The sequence below is a fragment of the Vanacampus margaritifer genome, chromosome 16 (assembly GCF_051991255.1).
Source record: "Vanacampus margaritifer isolate UIUO_Vmar chromosome 16, RoL_Vmar_1.0, whole genome shotgun sequence".
Classification (NCBI taxonomy): Eukaryota; Metazoa; Chordata; class Actinopteri; order Syngnathiformes; family Syngnathidae; genus Vanacampus; species Vanacampus margaritifer.
This window is the reverse complement of record NC_135447.1, coordinates 14,739,843-14,759,310: the sequence shown is the minus strand read 5'-3', so window position 1 is coordinate 14,759,310 and position 19,468 is coordinate 14,739,843. Positions and strand designations below refer to the sequence as shown.

The window sequence follows — 19,468 nt, the reverse complement described above, 5'->3', positions numbered from 1 at the left end:
GAGAGCATATCGGCGCTTTCTTAAAAATAATCATCTGACACCCCGGGATTACACCGTATGTGAAAAAAACTCGCCGGCTGCACATAGCTGTGGTCCAGCAGCTCCGTCGCCAAAAATTTCCTGCCGTGTCTCGCGTGATCACGCGCGATAATTTGGCATTAAAAACGACAAACACAAAAAACTTTGTGCCCAATAGTGAAGCAGAAAGATGATCTCACCGTCCACTCCCACAGCTAGGTTGTCGTTATAAAAAGGATGTGCTGTGTCATATATAATTTTGTGGCTTTCCAACTTCATTGTAAATCTCTGCTCGCCCATGTTTGCTGGTGTTTAAACAGTGAATTAAGTGTTAAGCATTATGACGTTTTGCTGACATGATTTCGAAATAGGATCTGGCGAGTATCTTATTCTGAAAAGTAACCAGAATTTTTTATTTTGAAACAGCGTCAGTCTTCCTGTTCAACGCTCTATGTGTTCTGTGCTAGTTTGCCATTTGACGGATGACGACGGATACGTCGTCCGGCAAAAATATAAAATATGTCTATCCGCAGACGATCCACAGCGCATACGCACCGGTGTAATTTGAACAAGCTAATTGAATGGAATCGAATCGGCTGCGCCGGCGGAGCGGATGCACACGGGGGTAAGTCGTTTTTTCAGATTTTTCAGGAAACACAAAAAATGTAACCATTTGCATCATGTGCAGATGATTTAGGCAAAAAAAAATACTCAATTACTCAGGCAATCATTTTAAAAGGGTGACGGAGGATTACATTACAATTAAATTGTAAATAGAAAAAAGGTCTTTCAAAAAAAACATTTTAATTAATTTTAAAACCCGTGGGCAGTATTTTATTTTGAAATGGCTTGGTCAGAACCAACAAAAAGCCCAAAAATGGTCACAATAATGCCTAGGGGTTAATAATAATAATACAGTAATACTTTTTTTCTAAATAAAAGTAAGAATACTGATCGTACTTCATGTCAACCTTTACTTCAATACTGCTTCTTTAATACTGTGTTCTATATTTTAAGGATAAGAACAACGCACACCAGATACCACTTTGGCTTTTATATTTTTGTTATTGACAAAAAAAAAAGGTCTGAATTTCAAAAAGAAGCATCAGCTGGCTTTTCCGAACAAAGGCGTCTTAAAAACAGGACCACATATAGGACAATATCTCCAGTGGAAATGGGACACTAACAGCCAACAGGAGTCAAGATGAGGCAAACGCTTGTGTGTTATAAAGACAACAGCAGAATGACCATCCAGCGCTTTCCTGGGGCCTGACATCTAGATTGCAGATGGATAAGTGCACGTTAAAACAATATCCTGCTGGCCCCAAAAATCATTTCTCATAGCTGCCTCTATTTACTGAAAGGCTGCTTGTCTCCCACCGGGGCCCAGACAAATGAAAATGTTATTTTGCTACTCATGAACTCCTACCTAGTCTGCTTTTTCACTGTTGGCAATTTCATTTCTCTTTCGAATTTGACTTAAGCCCACGACTTCAGGGAAATAATGTCTCTCGAATAATCTTCTGCAGTTGTAATTCCGGGGTGTTATGTCTTGTCTTTGTTTTTGAAACCAGGTGTCCATATATACCCAGCATGTATTACTAAAAAAAAAATATTATACGGGCAATGTATCAGTAATGAATAGCAGTTTGATGGCATAGCCAACATGAATTGCAAGTGCAAGTAACCAAAGTAGTATTAAATGTTAGAATTCAATCCAATTTTTTTTTAAGTCGTCATGGCATTTAGATTACTAGATTACCCACTTTACTCATTTAGAGACAAAACATCCTAAAACCATCATGCATGTGTATTTGAGTCGACTGTCGACTGACTGTCAAAACCACATAGTCATAATGTAGCAAACTGAAAAAGGACTGCAAGTAAAGTTTTGTTGTGTAACAGTTTCCAAGTCTGGTGCTTGTGAGCTTTAGGCTAGTTTGGGGAACATACCACACTTTTGGTATCTTCGAGCCTGAAGCTGTTGTAGTCGCTGCAGTTTATACTCAGACAGTCTTTGAATAGCATTCAAATATGCGTCTTACTCTTTAAACCAGCTACAGTGGATACAAAGAAATACATTACTGTACATTATTATTCAACAGGATTGCAGAGGAAATGTAGTTGATGGATGTGATTAAGCAAGACAGTCATTTAGTGGAATGCCAATATGGCTTCGCTTGAGCCCTTCAGGTGTACTTGATTGTATCCCAGCTGACATTCATGACATAGCACAATTTGAGTCGAACCCCTAACCTAAGATTGCTTTAAAGGTGAAGTCAAACCTAAACATTTCTTGACAATAATGTGTTATATGTGACCTCACTAGTCTAAACATGACATTCTGATTAATATTACATTTTGCGGAATATGAGTTATGCAGCAAAATCCAGACTTTTATCCATCTCAGGGGGCGGCCATTTTGCCACTTTTTGTCAATTGAAGATGACATCACAGTTGCTCAGAGCTCAGGCAACGAGCAATCACAGCTCACCTGTTTTCTGAAGCAACTGTGATGTAATTTTCACTCGACAGCAAAAGGGAAAATGGCCGACTTCTGATATTGATCAAAACTGCTGGATTTTGCTGCTTAATTCATTTTCCACTAAGACAATATTAACCTGAATACCATATTTATACTAGTGGGGCTGCATAGACCATATTATTGTCGTTTCCCCTTTAAAAGCAACACAATTGACCAAAGGGTTCAACACAAAATAACATAAACAACAAAAACACACCAATAAACAAATCATGTAAATAGATAGACCAATAAAAAACAACAACATTAAAAACAGTGGAAACAATAACATTTAAAAAAATAAATTAAAAATAAAACATTTAAAAAAATATTAAGGATGTTCGATACCACTTTTTCCATACTGATACCAGTACGAGTATTTAACTAGCCACTAGTACTTTTTATCCCTAAAATTTCCCCAAACAAAACAATGACAGATAATTTAAAAAAAAGACCAATATATAATCCCAATTTTGCATATTTCCTTAACATTGCAGCAAATTAATGACAATTTTATATTCTTCTAATTTCTAGTTCCTGATCGTTAAACGGCCACATGGAGTGCAGCTGATTTGTGGCATTGGCTGATGTCGCGAGTACCGATACCTTGAAATAAGGTCACATCAAATTAGACATTAGTAACGTTTGATTAAAATCAAAATACAACTCAAAAATGTATAAAATAAAATAAATGATAAAATCATATCAAATGTCCCCTAGAAGAGCATTAGAGCTCAACCTATTGCATACACATATTGGCGAATGATAGATTTATTATTATTATTTGTTTAACAATCCCTCATAGTGCAGCATGAATGTAACCACGGGTTTGTACATTATATTTAAGTGCTGTTTCAGTTCAGCCTACATTGCAGGTTGCACTGTGTTTATGAGCCAGCAGGCCTTTTTGTGTTATCCACACGCAGCCGTGTCTGCCCCTTGTGTCTCTCAACCAAAACCCAACAAGACTTGACACAACACACCCGAGCCTCCCACACAGCTCCTTTACCCCGCAGCTAAGATCCCTGGTACACACAAAACACACACACCAGGGATTCACATATACAAAACATATACTCAAACACCGACATGTGTCCCTTGGAGATGTTTACATCAATCTTAGGATAGTCTTGTTGTCTGAATATTATGGGGAAAAGATTTTGCTGGAGTCGGGCAGGGATTCACGGCACAACAATGCATAAGCTAGTAAGATGTGGTAAGGATGATTTGCTCGAGGTACAGCATTGAATAGACGGTAATCATGGTTGTGGACTGCTGGTGTCTCTGATTGTGTTTTCTGAGGCTCCCAGCTTGGGCCTGATAGGCCAATGTGATTTAACTATGGACGTGAGCTCTGCTTGTCTTCAGGAGTAAAATTAAGGGATGTTCGATACCACTTTTTTTTAGACCCATACTCAAATCTTCAGTGCTCACCAAGTGCCGATAGCATTATGCCCAATTTACATTGACTGCTGAACGGCCGCGGTGTGTTTTCCGTACAGCCGCCGCACGGACTGCAATTTACACTGACTGTGTTGCATCAGCTGTCCGTGTCTGGAAATCTGCACCCGCCAGACCACAAGTTTACGCGATAACAACCGTGTATATAGAGATCTATTGGTAAACAATAGCTACACTTGCTTGTTGTCACATCAATATGCTTTTGGACATTATTTCTGTGACTTCTACCATGGCTCTTCTACCATTGGTAAGTATGTTTTGTTTTTAAATAGTGTTATTTTGTCATGTTTAATTTAATCTGATCTTGTTTTTTTTTACTCTTAAATGTCCGACTCATGTGATACTATGTAGTTAGCTAGCTTCCCTCCCCCTAAAAAATGAGTTCACAAACGGTTTTATTTTTAAATATACCGGATCTACCTTGATGCCGGCGCTCGACTTTCTGTCCGGCTCGTGTAATTTCTTCAGTTTCATGAAAATCCGCATGCGTTCCGCATGCAGCGTCCGGAAGAAATAGAACGCATTGCAGCTAGTCTGAATTGACACGCAGACTCAAATGCTTTCTATTCCTTGCGGCGGGTGTACGGAAAACACACCGCGTCCGTTCCACAGTCAGTGTAAATTAATAAAATAAAAAATACAATTTCCAAAGAAAACAATGATGGATAATTTTTTTTTAATGGCATATATATCCCAACTATAGTAAATGTCCTTAAAATTGCATGAAATTAATGGCAATTATATTTTTTCAATTTGCTCATAAAAGTCATTTTGCATAATGCACAAAATTTAATTAATTAAAAAAAATTGATAAATCAAATGAAACAAATAATCCAGTGACCAGAAAAAAATCCAAATCAAAATATGTGGTTATACAACTTCTTTTTAAGGAATACAGTGAAGTGCAAATAATTCAATTCAATATAATAGGGCTTCAAGTAATTTAGAAATATCTACCATGTTAAGAATTCCTCAAGCTGTTTAGTGTGTAATGTTTAATTATATCTTGTTTTGAAATTTATGCTTTTAATTTGGAAGGCTGCTCTTTATTTCCCTTTCCTGTTTCACGTTTTCCCGTTCTATTTTTAGCACCGCAGCTCGAAAACGTTAACGAGGCAATTAAACACAGCAAAGTTATGTGAGCTACAAAAATATATCACACACATTGAACCACAGATATAGGTGATATTATTATTTGTATTATATATTTAATTTGTAATTATTTATTATTTTATATTTATCATTTATTAATTTTCTTATTCTCAGTACACTGAACAAAACTTTCGTTCCCCCCCAGTCTTTCTGACAGTTCCTGACCGAAAAATGGCCACAAGAGGGGGGGCCGATACCAGTATCGATAACCGTGGCGGGTACCGGCACCGTGAAATGTGGCCTGGCATCAGCCCGATACCTGGTATCGGTACTCGCCCATCTCTGATAATAATGAAATAAAAATGTATGTTCGACGGTGTGTTTTCATGTCTGCAGCTTGTTGGCCAGTGTGCATTCATCGAGTAGAAATGTCAGTCAGTAGAGACCTCCATCACAAAAGAAAGCACCACTTCCCCTTATTCTCCTTCATGCAGCTATAGTTCCTACATTCCTCTCATTGCTATGGCAACTGGCGTTCTCTCCTTGGGCTCTGCATGCATCTAATCAGAGTGAGACCTCTGTGGAGACTCCTCTGGGCTCCACTTATTCAACTTACCCCCACTGAAACAGCCTTGTGCTTAAAAAAAAAAAAAAGCTGGAACAAAGAGAGGAGAGACTCCCCGAGGGGGGGCCTGTATGAAATCAGAAATTTGGGTTAAAGGGTTGGGTTACGAGAAAGGCGGAAGTAAAAGGTAGCCAAAAGCTGTAAGATGCCAAAAACAGGGAGGTAGTGTGTGGCTGTGGCGAATTTCTGTGGAAATGAGAATATGTGGAAAGGGATTTGTTATTGGAAGCCAAGGATCCTGAATGCTTGGCAAGTATTGCGTGGCTCTGGCACCGGTTTAAGCTTGATAAGTCAAAATGGATTCTGGCTGAGCCTATTTATGTCATTCCTGAAAACATATGGATAGGATTCAGACGCTCAATACTTTCAACCTTCAACAATGACATTCAACACCACTTCTTCAGTCCATTAATCTTCCATGAGAATAGATTTAGCATCCCCAGCAGAGCGGAATTGCATTCAGCTAAAGCAGTATTTACCACTTCAACTCACTCTGTATCACTTTCAACCGTTAAAGAACCTGACTTTACTGGATAAACAGTAACATAATAACAACAGTTAAGGTCACAATGTTCAGCCAATTCGTCACATTCTATTTTATCTTATTGGCCTCTGGGTATAGCAAATAATTAGCAGAGATAAACTAGTGACATCTATTGTCAACCTGAGGGCTCCTCAGAGGTCACTGCGCACAATTCTAATTATATTTCGCCGCATCCGGGCAAGTCTGACTAAAACATTTGTGAATGCATGAAGGCAGGCGTGCCCCCAGCATTTTTAGACAAGCCATCCAAGGGGACCTCTCACAGTCCCCTGACAGACATTTGGCTGTTGAGATTTTGGCAGGGCAATTGAGACCAAGCATAATTTTGCCCGACTGCCATGACACAATGTGTCACAATCTGTTCATAACAAGCTGACTGCGGGCCATGAAAGTGGGAAAGGGACAGCTAAATAAAAGAGCGTGAGAGGAGAGAGAAGAGTAAACTTGTTTCTAATGCCAGGGTGGTGATGTCGGACTACTTCCTGGGTGAGAGCCTATACGTCAGGTTGATTTGTGGGCTATTTACTGTTTTTACATTAAAAACTAAAAAAGTCACATTGGCCACTTGTTTATGGGTCATTGACAGATAATGATTTCAACAGACCCAACATAGTAAAAACACCTAAATTATCCATTATTATTATTATTATTATTATTATTATTATTATTATTATTATCTATAATTTCGGGCATACATCTACCATGGAAAGCTTTCTTCAGTGGTCGCTCCAGATGATGGTCAGTCGCACCTCATATATTTACCTTAAATCAAAGTGATCAGGCTAACAATGAGCCATCTAAACAAAACGAGCTAGCTAGTCACACAAATAAAATTATAATGAGAAAATACTCTTTACTGTCTTGTGGATGACACAAATTCCTCTCTTTAAATGTATTTCAAAATAGAAGTCCCAAATTGTTTATTTCTTTTTGGTCGCACCACATGATAATTCATAAAATGGGCATCATCGGACAAACTTATCCATCAATGATCTTTTATACAACAAATAAGACTGATAAGAAATTTTTAAAACAGGTCTCTAAGTGGATTTCATATTTTTGACTGAAATAGAAACATCCCAAAATACTACAATAGCCCGTATCTCGCTGAGTGGCGAATGCTTGCGATCAGCAAATTTTAGGTTTCGTCATAAAAAGGCTGCAAACATTTGCAGTTTTACTTGTCGCAAACACTTTTTCTTGTCACAATGAATATTGTGAATCAGTAGTCTCATTAACAGTGGCAAGTATGCAAAACAGTTGAAAGCATTTGCAAATGACAAAAATTCACAAGTATTTGCTGCTCAGTGAGAGCCACAAAGCAACGTGCAAACAAAAACAGTCCATCCCGGCCTCTGGCTAGCGCAGATCATGGCTCGTGATATAAATCTGGCAGTACATCAAACATGTTTACTCATCTGAAACCCCATCATGCACATGAATCAGCGCAGCACAGAAAATAACGAGTGTAGTAAAATGCAACTTCTAGCGGCATTTAAAACTTTCCCGCGCTCGTTAAATTGAGCCCCAGGAATAACAAATGCAGTGTTTTTATGACATCATAATTCAAGCTATTCAAGTGTTTATTGCCGCATGTACTGCTAACACATTTATATGTTTAATTTTGAATATCATGAAATCGGTTCCTGTATACACAAGGGATAAGCAGTTTTAACTTGTGTTTTGTTCCATGATTTTCTTTTCATTATGAATACTGTACTATATATATATATATATATATATATATATATATATATATATATATATATATATATATATATATATATGAATGAATACGAATGCTAATAGCTGAATGCTAAGATGAATGCTTATGAAGGAAATCGAAAGATAAATGATGTTATTTTTAATTGTAGTTAAATGTCAAATGAATAAAAAAATCGGTCTAAAGTGTCATTTAATCATTTCAGATAAATTATAATCAATTTCCTGATATGATAGTCAGTTGGTATCAAACCATCAAATTAACTAAAATATGGTCCAAGTGGGGTTTAAACCCAGGTTCTCCATGGTGGGTGGGCAATTGCTCTAAGCACTGAGCTAACTTGACTTGTTCAAATTTATGGCTAATGGTGTATTTATTTTGAAATGTGTCATCTGATGCTGAAAGCCAACATGCATTTAAAGTAATAACTTCAGTGAAATTATCATGCATTTCCTGATATGATAGTCAGTTGGTACGCATGTATATCCCTTAGCACAGGGATGGCGAGATCCAGTCCTGGAGGGTCGGAGTCCTGCAGGTCTTGGATATTTCCTTTCTTCAACACAGCTGATTCATGATCAGCTCATCAGCAAGCTCTGCATAAGCCCGATAACGATCCTGTTAATTGGAATCAGCTGCAGTTCGAGTAGGCTAACCTCTAAAACCTGCAGGACTCCGGCCCTCGAGGCCCGTAGTTTGCCATCCCTGCCTTAGCATAATGGCCATGGATATATTTGCAATGTACAGTCGGAGGTGGGATTCAAACACGCGACCTCCTGGTTACTGGACAGTTGTATGTATGGAAGTGGGTGTGGAAAGTTTCAATGTCTGTCCCATTGAAAATAAATGGGGAAAAGTTTATATTTAACATTACATTGTGCCAACATTGTAAGTAATGTGGAATTAGATGATATATACCCTGGAAGGTGTGAATTTTTGAAACAAGTTGAAATCTGAACGGTGTAAATCGGATGTATCATGTGGTAGGTACATTTGCACAGCAAAAAAGTGCTTCCAGCATTCCCACGATTACTGGTGAGCAGGAGCCGATCCCAGCTGACTTTTGGCAAGAGGCATGGTGGACTGAGGACTGGCTGCTTGTCAATCACAGGGCAACATTTTGTGGGTTGTCATTTCTTCAAGGCCATGTGATAGGAGATGATCCGATAAAAAAAAAAGGGTAATTGTTTCATGGCTTTTATTCTGCCTTGGCTTGGAACATTTTCAATCTTAAAAAATATCTATTAAACAGTAAAAAAAAAAAACTCACGCTGTCACAGCACGCACGCACACACTCACACAAACACACACACACACTATTCTTCACAAGATATTCAATGATAATGAGCTCATCATAGGTACAACAATCCTACTTCCATATCTTGTCTTTAATGGGAAACATTTAAAATCAGTTAGAGGCAGGCAGAGAAAGTGATAATTGATGCAAGCAATTACAAGTTCTGTGTCGGAGCAAATTGTTCAGCATATCTGGACACGCGGGGTGACTGTGACCTCATTTACATCTGAGTGTCAGGCAATAATTGGACAATGTATTGAGGAGGTGGGATGGGGACAGTGCGATGCAGAGCAGCTCCACTCATGTTCCATAAACTGCTCTGGAACTTTAAATCAGTTCAGACAAGAAGCATGTGGAAAAGTTCGTGCAGCCAAGTTAAAAAAAAAAAAAAAAAGTTAAAGGATATGTTTTGTAGGCACAGGCAAATCTCATCAAAATAGTGATCTTTACAACAACAAATATACTTTATGACAGTAATTGGTTTCTAAAAGCTGTAATTTTAACATTTAGAATGGTTTTACCACATGCATATGGATTGTGCCGAGGCTGTCATGTTTAAACCAGAATGCCAGTAATAACTAGGTCCACTTTCACGAACCGTGGCAGAAATTTTGGCAGTGTTGAGGATTGAAACCACTTCAAATGCATGCGAAGATGATGTGCTTGACTTTAAACAACATCACTTCCAGATGTTTCGTTACAAACCAGCGTTCCAAGACCTCAGTGAAAGCAAACCCTCTTATGTGTGAGAAGCCAGGGAAGACTGGAAGGGTTATTAACATGCACTTTAGATTTTGTGGGGAAAAAGCATGTCGTCTGGTGGTAAATTCATTATGCAGTTATAGAATCTTACTCAAGTGCTGGGTTTGATGTGTTACAAAAAATATACAATTACATCAGCGTATTACTTTTTGCTTGCACAGGAGTCATTTAAGGAAAAAAAGACTGCATTTTTTTGGAGTGGGCCCACTCATGCCCATGTGTCTGGTGAACAGTATTTGAACAAACAAAATATTGTGCTTAACATTTAACTTGTTCAAACCCAAAAACGTATAAATACGTTTTTAATACTTTGTCCTTCACTGCCAAAAACATATATATATGTTTTTTATGCTAGAGCATGCAGGAGGCTTTGATACAGCTTCTGACCTGAAGAGGTCTCTTAAAGCAATAGTAGTTATTACAAAAAACGGCCAATGGGTGGCAGCAGAGTATAAGAGATCAACCGTGGCCATGTTGCAATAAGCTCTTTTCCCCAGTGTTTTCAACAGGTTTGTGAATAATGATGAAACTTAGCTATCTTCTAATGCCAATCGTTGCAAAACAGATATAAATATACTTTCTTTTCCTGATGAAATTCTTTTGGTAGGTTCCATGTTTTTATAGCAATAGAACACAGTATTCTGTGGGCCTGGCAAAATCTGTCAAAATCCAGTAAAACAGCCTGGAGCTAAGGGGGTTGCTTCAGTGAAAATGGCTGGGAGAGAATAAGTTAATATAATTTCCCACCATATTTGTGAGGATGTTATAGTGGTGACACTAGAAAAAAATCACACTGCTCTAAAATAGTGACTTAAATCTAAAGGTTCATTCATTATAGCCTGCTTCTTGCACTACCAACCGTTGGGCTCTGACCCAGCACTCCAAAGCTTCTCTCTATTGCACCCCCTTCTTATCAAGAACCGTGGGTAGGGGAAAGAAAAAAAAAACGACTAACACGCTGTTTACTTGCGATCCCAGGCCCGTAATTGCCAATTTATTTGATAGGCAGCTGGGTAATGATGGCATTTCACCCCTTGCCACAGAGACTAAACAGGAGTGATTCATCCCAAGCTCCCCTTCCCTCCCTGATCCAGATGACTCCCTCTGCTTGGGACCGCTGCTTGCCTCAATGCCTGCCACCCAGACTGAAAGGGGTGGGGTGTGGTGGGGGATGGCGGCCATGTCGGCTTCAAACAAACCCGAAAGGGAACCATGCACTTCAGAGGAAATGCAGCTAAGCCTGCCAATTTAGCTGAGGTTTTGGGGGTTGAGGCAAACACAGCCGACCTGATATGCCATTTGTACGCCTTAATGAGTTGGCAGGATCGGGTGAAAAGGGAAGGAGAGAGTGAGAGAGGAGGCTGCCAAATCTGACCTCCTCTATTGTCCTGCCAGCCAGCACCGGGTCAGAAAAATCAGTTCATCTGCTTCACTGGGGCAGCAATGCACCACGAGGGGAAGGGAGGGCAAAAGCAAATAACATTTGTGATGTGTTGGGCTAAAGAATAGTTTGGGACAAAGCTAGATTCTGTCTCACAGACTTGAAAATGACCAGATATCCCCTTTGGTAAAATATTAATCGAAAATAGACAAATTGCAATTTCTGCGGAAATTGTGTGGGAATACTGAAAAGCTGAATGCTAAGATTTGAATTAATGTGCTTAAATCATTTCAGTTAAATTATAATCCATTTCCTGATATGATAGTCAGTTGTTATACATGTATATCACTTAGCGTAACAGCCATATTTATATATTTTCAATGTACAGTCGGAGGTGGGATTTGAACCTGCAACCTCCTGGTTACTGGACAATGAACAGTTTTATGTATTGAAGTGGGCGTGAAAAGTGGTACTTAGAAAACGTTCAATGTCAATCCCTTTAAAAATTAATGGGGAGAAGTTGATATTTAACATTAAATTGTGCCAATATTGTAAGTTATGTGGAATCAGATGATATATACGCTGGGAGGTGGGAATTTTTGAAGAAAGTTCAAATTTGAATGGTGTAAATCGGAAGCATTATGTGGGAGTTGTTTCACGGCAAAAAAGTGTGGAGAATAAAAATCACAATAACAAATGTGTACAACAAAAAAGAACATAGTGTTTAGAATTATAATACCATGGAGATCATTTCCGCTCTTCCTCCTTTTCCTAATAACCTTACAGTCTGGGTAGGTAGCTCCGCAATAGAAGCTCCAACTCTTATAATGTGTGAAGTAAAATTTTGCAATGCTGCTGGAGGGGACATTGTCTAAAGTGACTGCCTACAATGCTCTTCCTACCAATATTCTTCCATTTAGTTTTTAGGGTGAGTATTTGAAACATCACAGTAATTGACGTCTCAGAATTTTGGCCTGTGCGGCCAATTGGTGGATATGTTTAACTGAAATTTGTCTGCTAATCAGAGAAAGGGATTTCCTGACTAGAAGACAAAACTCAAGGGTCTAGGACAGGGATCATTAACCTGTACTGTCAAAAGAGACATTTTAGGCCAAATAAATAGCAAAACTCCGTCAAAACATATAAGCATTGTGATGAACGAAACATTAGTCTAATGTACTGAGGGCCCAAGAGCTAATTAGAGCTGCATCACAACAGAAAATACTTTGAGATTCATTTTCTTCTACCTTTCGTCTTCCATTTTTGGGATTGTTGTTGTTGTTGTAATTTTTCATACTTCGTTTTTCATATACTTTTAGACTTTTCTGCCTTTCTGTCAAATTTCTGACATTTTTGGCACTCTTATGGCCATATGGTAATTTTCTGCTACTCTTCTTCCATTTTGAACTTAATGGCTATTTTTTTACATGTTTTTCTGCCTTTTTTGCTAGCAATTCTTTGACTTTTGGCAGTTTTGGGTACATTGTATGGTAATTTTCGGGATTTCTTCTTATGTTTTTGGACATGTTATGGTTACTCTTTGAACATTTTATTTTCTGCCTTTAAAAAAAAAAAAAAATTCTGACTTTTTGGCAATTCCAAGAATATTTTATGGTAATTTTCTATTTTTCTTCTTTTGTTTTTGGACATTTTATGGTTATTTTTTAAAAGTTTTCTTTTCTTCTTTTTTAAAATTCAATTTCTGACATTTTTGGAAATTTCATGGACATTTTATGGTTATTTTGTGCTCTTCCTCTTCAGTTTTGGACATTTTTAGGTAATATAAAGTATAAAACATTTTTGTCTACCTTTGGTCTCTCTTCTTCTGACAACCTAACAATCTGGACTCTTGCATTTAAAAAAAAATCTAAATCCTGAATTAATTAGAAGAACATTTAATCTAAAAAATAAAAAAATAAAAATATATTAATTTCTGCTAAAAACAATTTTTTTTAGAGGTCCAGGAGAGGGACCTAAATAGCCACCGGTTGCAGACCCCTGGTCCAGGAGTATCGAGGACCAAAAGTGCCAAAATTAAATAAATGAAAATACACCATTACATAATTAAATAAATCTGTCATTAATTATTCAAATGATTAATTTATGAATAAAATATGAAATTAAATAAATCGATGTGTTGTTAAATGTGTCATTAATTAATGAAATTACCCATGATTATTTGTAAATATATATATATATATATATATATATATATATATATATATATATATATATATATACATACAATTATTTCTCTATTTAATTAATTATTTCATGGTCACTGTGTTGCGGCGTTTCATGAATTTATTTTATCTGTCAAACTCCCCCATCAAAGTTTGGTGGGCAGGTCCTCACACCTGATTGGTCACCCTGCTCACCAAGTCAAGGCAAATCCATTTCAGAATAATGAATTGATGCAGAGTGAGAAGCTAGTAAATACAATTCAATAGGCTGGGCGGCGCTATTGACCTCAATGGGTGCATTACCATTAGACTCAGATTAACGCTCTCATGAGGTGCTTTTTGAGATGTGTTGAAATGGAAGTCACTTTTTTTGCATTTCCTGTCGTCATGTAACCCCGCCCGGTAAAAGGAAGAATAGGAAGGTGGAAGTACAGGGCCACTCGCTTTTGTGTCGGAGGGGACAACAAGTCTTATTGAGCCAAGGCTGCCGCGGATCCAAACTCGCATACTATTTATTTCCGTGACATTCATGAGGAGCCGTTAGCGTGACGTGACCGCCTACAAGAACTGCGAGATCTCGCGAGAGTCGAGGCAGGACATTACGAGAACTGCGCATCAGAAGCAAATCACTCTTCAATGGAAACACTTACAAGTCAAAACTGCTTTAGCGAAATAGTAGAAATACCATATTTATGTTTATGTTGGTTTTGCACAATAACAAGCCTCGATCACTCTATATCAGCACAATAAGTCGATAAGACAAGATTTGAGTGAATCAGCCCCGCCCACTAACTTTGACGGGCGAGTTTGACAGATAAAATTAATTCATGAAACGCTGCAACACAGGAACATGAAATAAATAAATACTGAAATAAATAAATATATATATATATATATATATATATATATATAGGTAATTTAATTAATGACACGCTTATTTAATTATTGGTTTATTTAATTCCATATTTAATTAATAAATAACACATTGAACTATTTCATGACACATTTATTTAATTATATATTGGTGTATTCATTTATTTTATAAAAAATAATCAGTCTAATTTGAGGGTGTTTTTTGACACAACAACATTCCACAAATGTTTTTCCCCCCAACGCAAAAACTCTGCGGAACATGATGCCTGATTTTCAAAATTCTTGGTTTGTTGTAGTCTGGTCAGCATTTTGACCGACTATCATTTTTGGGAATTATTGTCACGTTGCTACTGATATACATATAATTATTAATTTTCCACTAGAATAGATCAATTCAATCTAGTGGTGTGTCCACCCTGACTAGCAATCTTGGAAAATAAGAAGTAGTACATAAACAGAAAACATAACTTTTGCCTTGTGGATGATATCAAGTTTTTAGTTTAGTTAAGCTTTGCAAATTTGATTGAATTGCTCAGATGTGTAGTTGCAGTGTGATGACATTTGGACTAATACAGTCTTGTTAGAGTCTCAACAGAAGAAACGTCTGGTTTCATGGTTGTGCATGCCGTTACAGCGATGATAGTGGCTCACAAGTTTGGTGTGTGCGCTGCAGAGGCACCACAGTGCAGGCTGACATAAATCAGCAACTATCATTTCAATTTCAACATCAAATTACTTATTTCATTTTATGCCCAGTCAAGCGTCAACGCTACATGCAGAATCGGTTTTGCTCCAGTTGTTCGGCCATGTCTTTCTGAAAGACTGGCTCATCTTGCAGCTGACAGCTTTAATTATGGCCACATATCTGATTGCTACACTGCAGATTCTTCACACAAATCAAATGATATGTGTATGTGTGTGGCCACCTCATTCTTGTCCTGAGCTTCTCCAAAAGGAACATGGACCTAGGGTAGGTCATGAAATGGTCGCCAGCCAATTTCAGGCCATAAAAAAGACAAACATCCAGATTTGCATGCACACCGAGAGACAATTTAGTTCTGTGCCTTTTGACGGAAAAGTAGGATAATGGGTGATGGTTACACAGTAAATTTGACTCTATTTAGAGTAGAACCAAATGACTCGTTTTAGAGTAGGTTCATATTTACACTTGAATGAGAGTAAAATAAAATATTTAAAATAAATAAATAAATATCACTCAAGGGTTGAGGAACGAACACACGACCTTCATCTTGGGAGACTGCCACACTACACTCTAAAAACTGTTGGGTCAAAAGTAACCCAATTATGGATCAAAAATGAACTGATCCACTTTGTGGGTCAATTTGACCCAACTTTGAGTCAAGAAATGGGTCTTTTAGCATAAAACAACTCATAAATATTGGTCAGATCCTTTACTTGGGTAAAAAAAGGGTCATTTTGTATAAAACAACCCAGAAAGTTGACCAATTGAAAATAAATAAATAAATAAACGTCACTCAAGGGTTGAGGAATGAACTGGCGACCTTCTCATTGCACTCTAAAAACAGTTAGGTCAAAAGTTACCCAATTATGGATCAAACATGGACCGATCCACTTTATGGGTCAATTTGACCCAACTTTTTGGGTTGTTTTTATACAAAATAACCCACTTTTTTTGACCCAAATAAAGGATCTGACCAATATGTATGAGTTGTTTTTAGAGTGCAAGCTGAAGGCTGCCAGTTCCTTCCTCAACCCTTGAGTGACGTTTATGTATTTATTTTTTTTAATCCGTTATTTTACTGTCTTCCAAGTGTAAATACTACTCTAAAACTGAGTCTATTTGGTCTCACTCTAAATAGAGTCCAATTTACTCTACATAGTTTACTGTGTAGATATCCCCGCCCCTTTACATCGTGCTCAACTTTGCAGCTTGGGGGATATGAACCACTGATCTTTTGATCAATTCAGATCACTTGTTCCCTTTCTACATCCAAAAATCATATTAAGATGGTTTGAAGCCGCAAAAGTAAAAAGCCATCTTGGTACTCACATCCGTCAGTCGGTCTCTGGAGCTGCTCCTCATGGAAGGCTTGGTCTCTCCACTCACGCTCTCACTGTCGCTGTCTTTGCGCTTCTTCTGTCCTGGTTTCAACTGCATGAACACAAAATGTGACCACAGGTTAACAACATGAAGATAAACTGCTGCAGTATACAGTAAACAAGTTGCTGGCCAGAGAAGGTCTCCCGCAGAATTCAGGTCATAAATATGCGGGAACTGGCAGGAGCTGAGGAGACGTCTATGTGAGTCTGTCTTGTTTCTCGGTCCTTTCAACGGCCGTTACAGCGCTTGCCAATGAAAGATGCCATCTGATATCGCAGTATGAAGCTACTTGCAGCTCATGAAACAGAGAACGGGGACAAAGACCCCTCCAGAACCTTTAAATGGAGCCACTATCCTTTCCAAGCAGACACCACATGCTGAGACAGCAGGAGCTCTGCAAGTGTTATTCTCTAGACACTCAGTTGGAAATGCTGCAAAATGAGTCGAATGGAGGGGACAACGGGCCAATCCACAAGCATCTGAGCCTCTTCAAAATATGGAGAACAATAAAAGACCCTTGGGAGAGTGGAGCTGAGTGCAATGAGGTGGTTGTGTACTCCCCGTCCAAGTGTGTGATTGAAGTCCACCAAAAGTGTCTGTACTGTCCCTTGCAGACCAGACAAACACAGCAGGTTTCATTTCAAAGCACATAAAAAAAAGCTGGCTTTATGGGACAGTGCAGTAAAGTGCAGCTCAACCACTTAATAGGAAAAGTAGAGAGATGCTCTGCATGCATAAAGAGCTTGGAAAAGAAGATGATGGGACATTTTTTTCTGCCCATTTGAAAGGGGGTGTCGGGCTACTGAGCCATATAAACAGTATATTTTCCACCCACTCCTTTTAGGGTATTGGCTATCATTTGGTGCGATTAAAGGCCACAAGGCAGGGGAATACTGATAGAACTCTTGAGTTGAGCAGATAATTAAAATGCCCCCCCCCCTTTTTATTTTTTCTGTCGCCATTAGTAGTGTGAAAGGAATCCTATTCCTTGAGAGAATTGCATGACGGTTACAAGGCGAGTGGATTCACCAGAGTGCTGAGCGTGATAAGAGAGTTGTTGCATTGGGATTGCCTGATGGGCCTTTGTGACTCCTCCGGTGTGTGTCTACGGATGTCTGTGTGTGTGCGTATGGTCAGACAGAAATGAGCAAACGCTGGAGAGAACCAAAAGCATTAAGAGCACAGACCCAAGGCCACCAATGCCCTGTGCTGTGATAGCACTAATTACATATAACACATTTAATTCCCACCAAAACCAGAGCACATTGTACTGCTTTTTGTGTAAATGCCACATTGTCCAAGGGGAGTTTATGGGCAGTTAGTTACAAGGAAAAAAGGAAAATAATATTATATCCATTCCGACCCAGAAGCTGATTCCTCAAGGAGATTATGTTACCCTATGAAGCTCCTTTGTCACAATCTGTTTGCCTTATCATGCTTATTCCTCAACATGTCCCTTTGGAAATATTTAGGGGAATCTATAGGCACGCACGACTCTGCGTAAAATAGAATACATAAATAAACCTAGTTTACATCAGACACATTAGAAGTGCTCTATGGAAGAAAAGGTCTTGACAGGAGTTACAGGAGTGACGAGTTTTGTGGATGATGACAGAATGTAACCAAACTCAAGAGGGGTAAAGTGGCTTTAACCAATTTCGTAGACTAATATTCAAAATCACTGCTACTTAAGCTCTTCTAGGCAGTGTATCAACACCTTTGTTGACCTGTGACTCTGTCCTAGCACGAAGGGAGTTTGCGAATTTGGAAGTTGGACCAGATAGACAAACCCTCCCAGGTTAGCGTAGCACTAGGTAGCTGGTAAGACAGAATACGCATGGATTTAAATCTTTTCCAAAAGCAGAAAAACACCCTCAGTTCTGATGTTTGGTCAGTGTATGGCGGAATATCCTGGATGTTAAGCTAAATTATTTTAAACTAAAAAGGAGAAAAAATTATGTAGGTTGGCGCGGCTACATTAGCGTGTCTGTGTACACTCCGACGTTTTCAAAACAGTGAATATGAGGCTCGTTAATGCACATTGGTGCACTCCGTTTAACATTATGATCAAATAACTATCTGACTATTACAGGCGGCTGACTGGTTAGCACGTCCGCCTCCCAGTGCTGAAGACGTGAGATCGATTCAGGGCTTTGGCCTTCCTGGTTGGAGTTTGCATGTTTTCCCCGTGCCTGAGTGGGTTTTCTCCGGGTGCTCTGGTTTTCTCTCACATTCCGAAAACCATAGATGGCAGGTTAATTGTAGTGTCTAAAATTGTCCATAGGTATGATTGTGGGTGTGGATGGTTGTTCGTCTCGGTGTGTTTGCGATTGGCTGGCAACCAGTTCAGGGTGCACCCTGCCTACTGCCCAAAGTCAGTTGGGTTAGGCTCCGGCAAACCCACGACCCTTGTGAGGAATGAGCAGTTAAGAAAATTGATGGCTGATTGGATAGACTATTGGCAGAAGAGTATAAGAGATCAAACAGGGCCATGCAGCAAAAAGCTCTTTCCCCACAGTTTTAAACAGATTTGTGAATAATGAAAGAACGTATCTATATTCTAATGCTATGTGCTGCAAAACGGAAACAGATACAAATATACTTTTTTTCTTGATGAAAGAAGAGACTCTAATCTTTCTTTTGGTAGGTTACATGTTTTTATAGCAACAGTACACAATATTCTGTGGGCCTTGCAAAATTTGTCAAAATTCTGTAAAACAGCCGGGAGCGAAGGTTGCTTCAGTAAAAAAGGCTAACCCTAACCGTTTTTGTCATAACTACCATTGCTTTAAGCGTTCTCTTCGGTTGAGAGGCTGCATTAAAGCCTTCTGTATGCTCTAGCAAAAAAACAAAACAAAAAAAACAAACATTTATAAACATATTTTTGGGACCATGGCAATATTTG

The 19,468-nt window shown here is 38.5% G+C and overlaps 1 protein-coding gene across 12 annotated transcripts in view; it reads right to left on the bottom strand.

Annotated features, from left to right (window-relative positions):
- Positions 1–19,468, bottom strand: part of auts2a (activator of transcription and developmental regulator AUTS2 a) — a 380,719-nt gene that overhangs the window by 215,994 nt on the left and 145,257 nt on the right. For all 12 annotated transcript variants that reach the window (XM_077547717.1, XM_077547716.1, XM_077547715.1 and 9 more), the window contains one exon: positions 16,513–16,614. In XM_077547717.1, the coding sequence (XP_077403843.1) occupies positions 16,513–16,614 (102 nt within the window). The remainder of the gene's footprint in view (positions 1–16,512; positions 16,615–19,468) is intronic.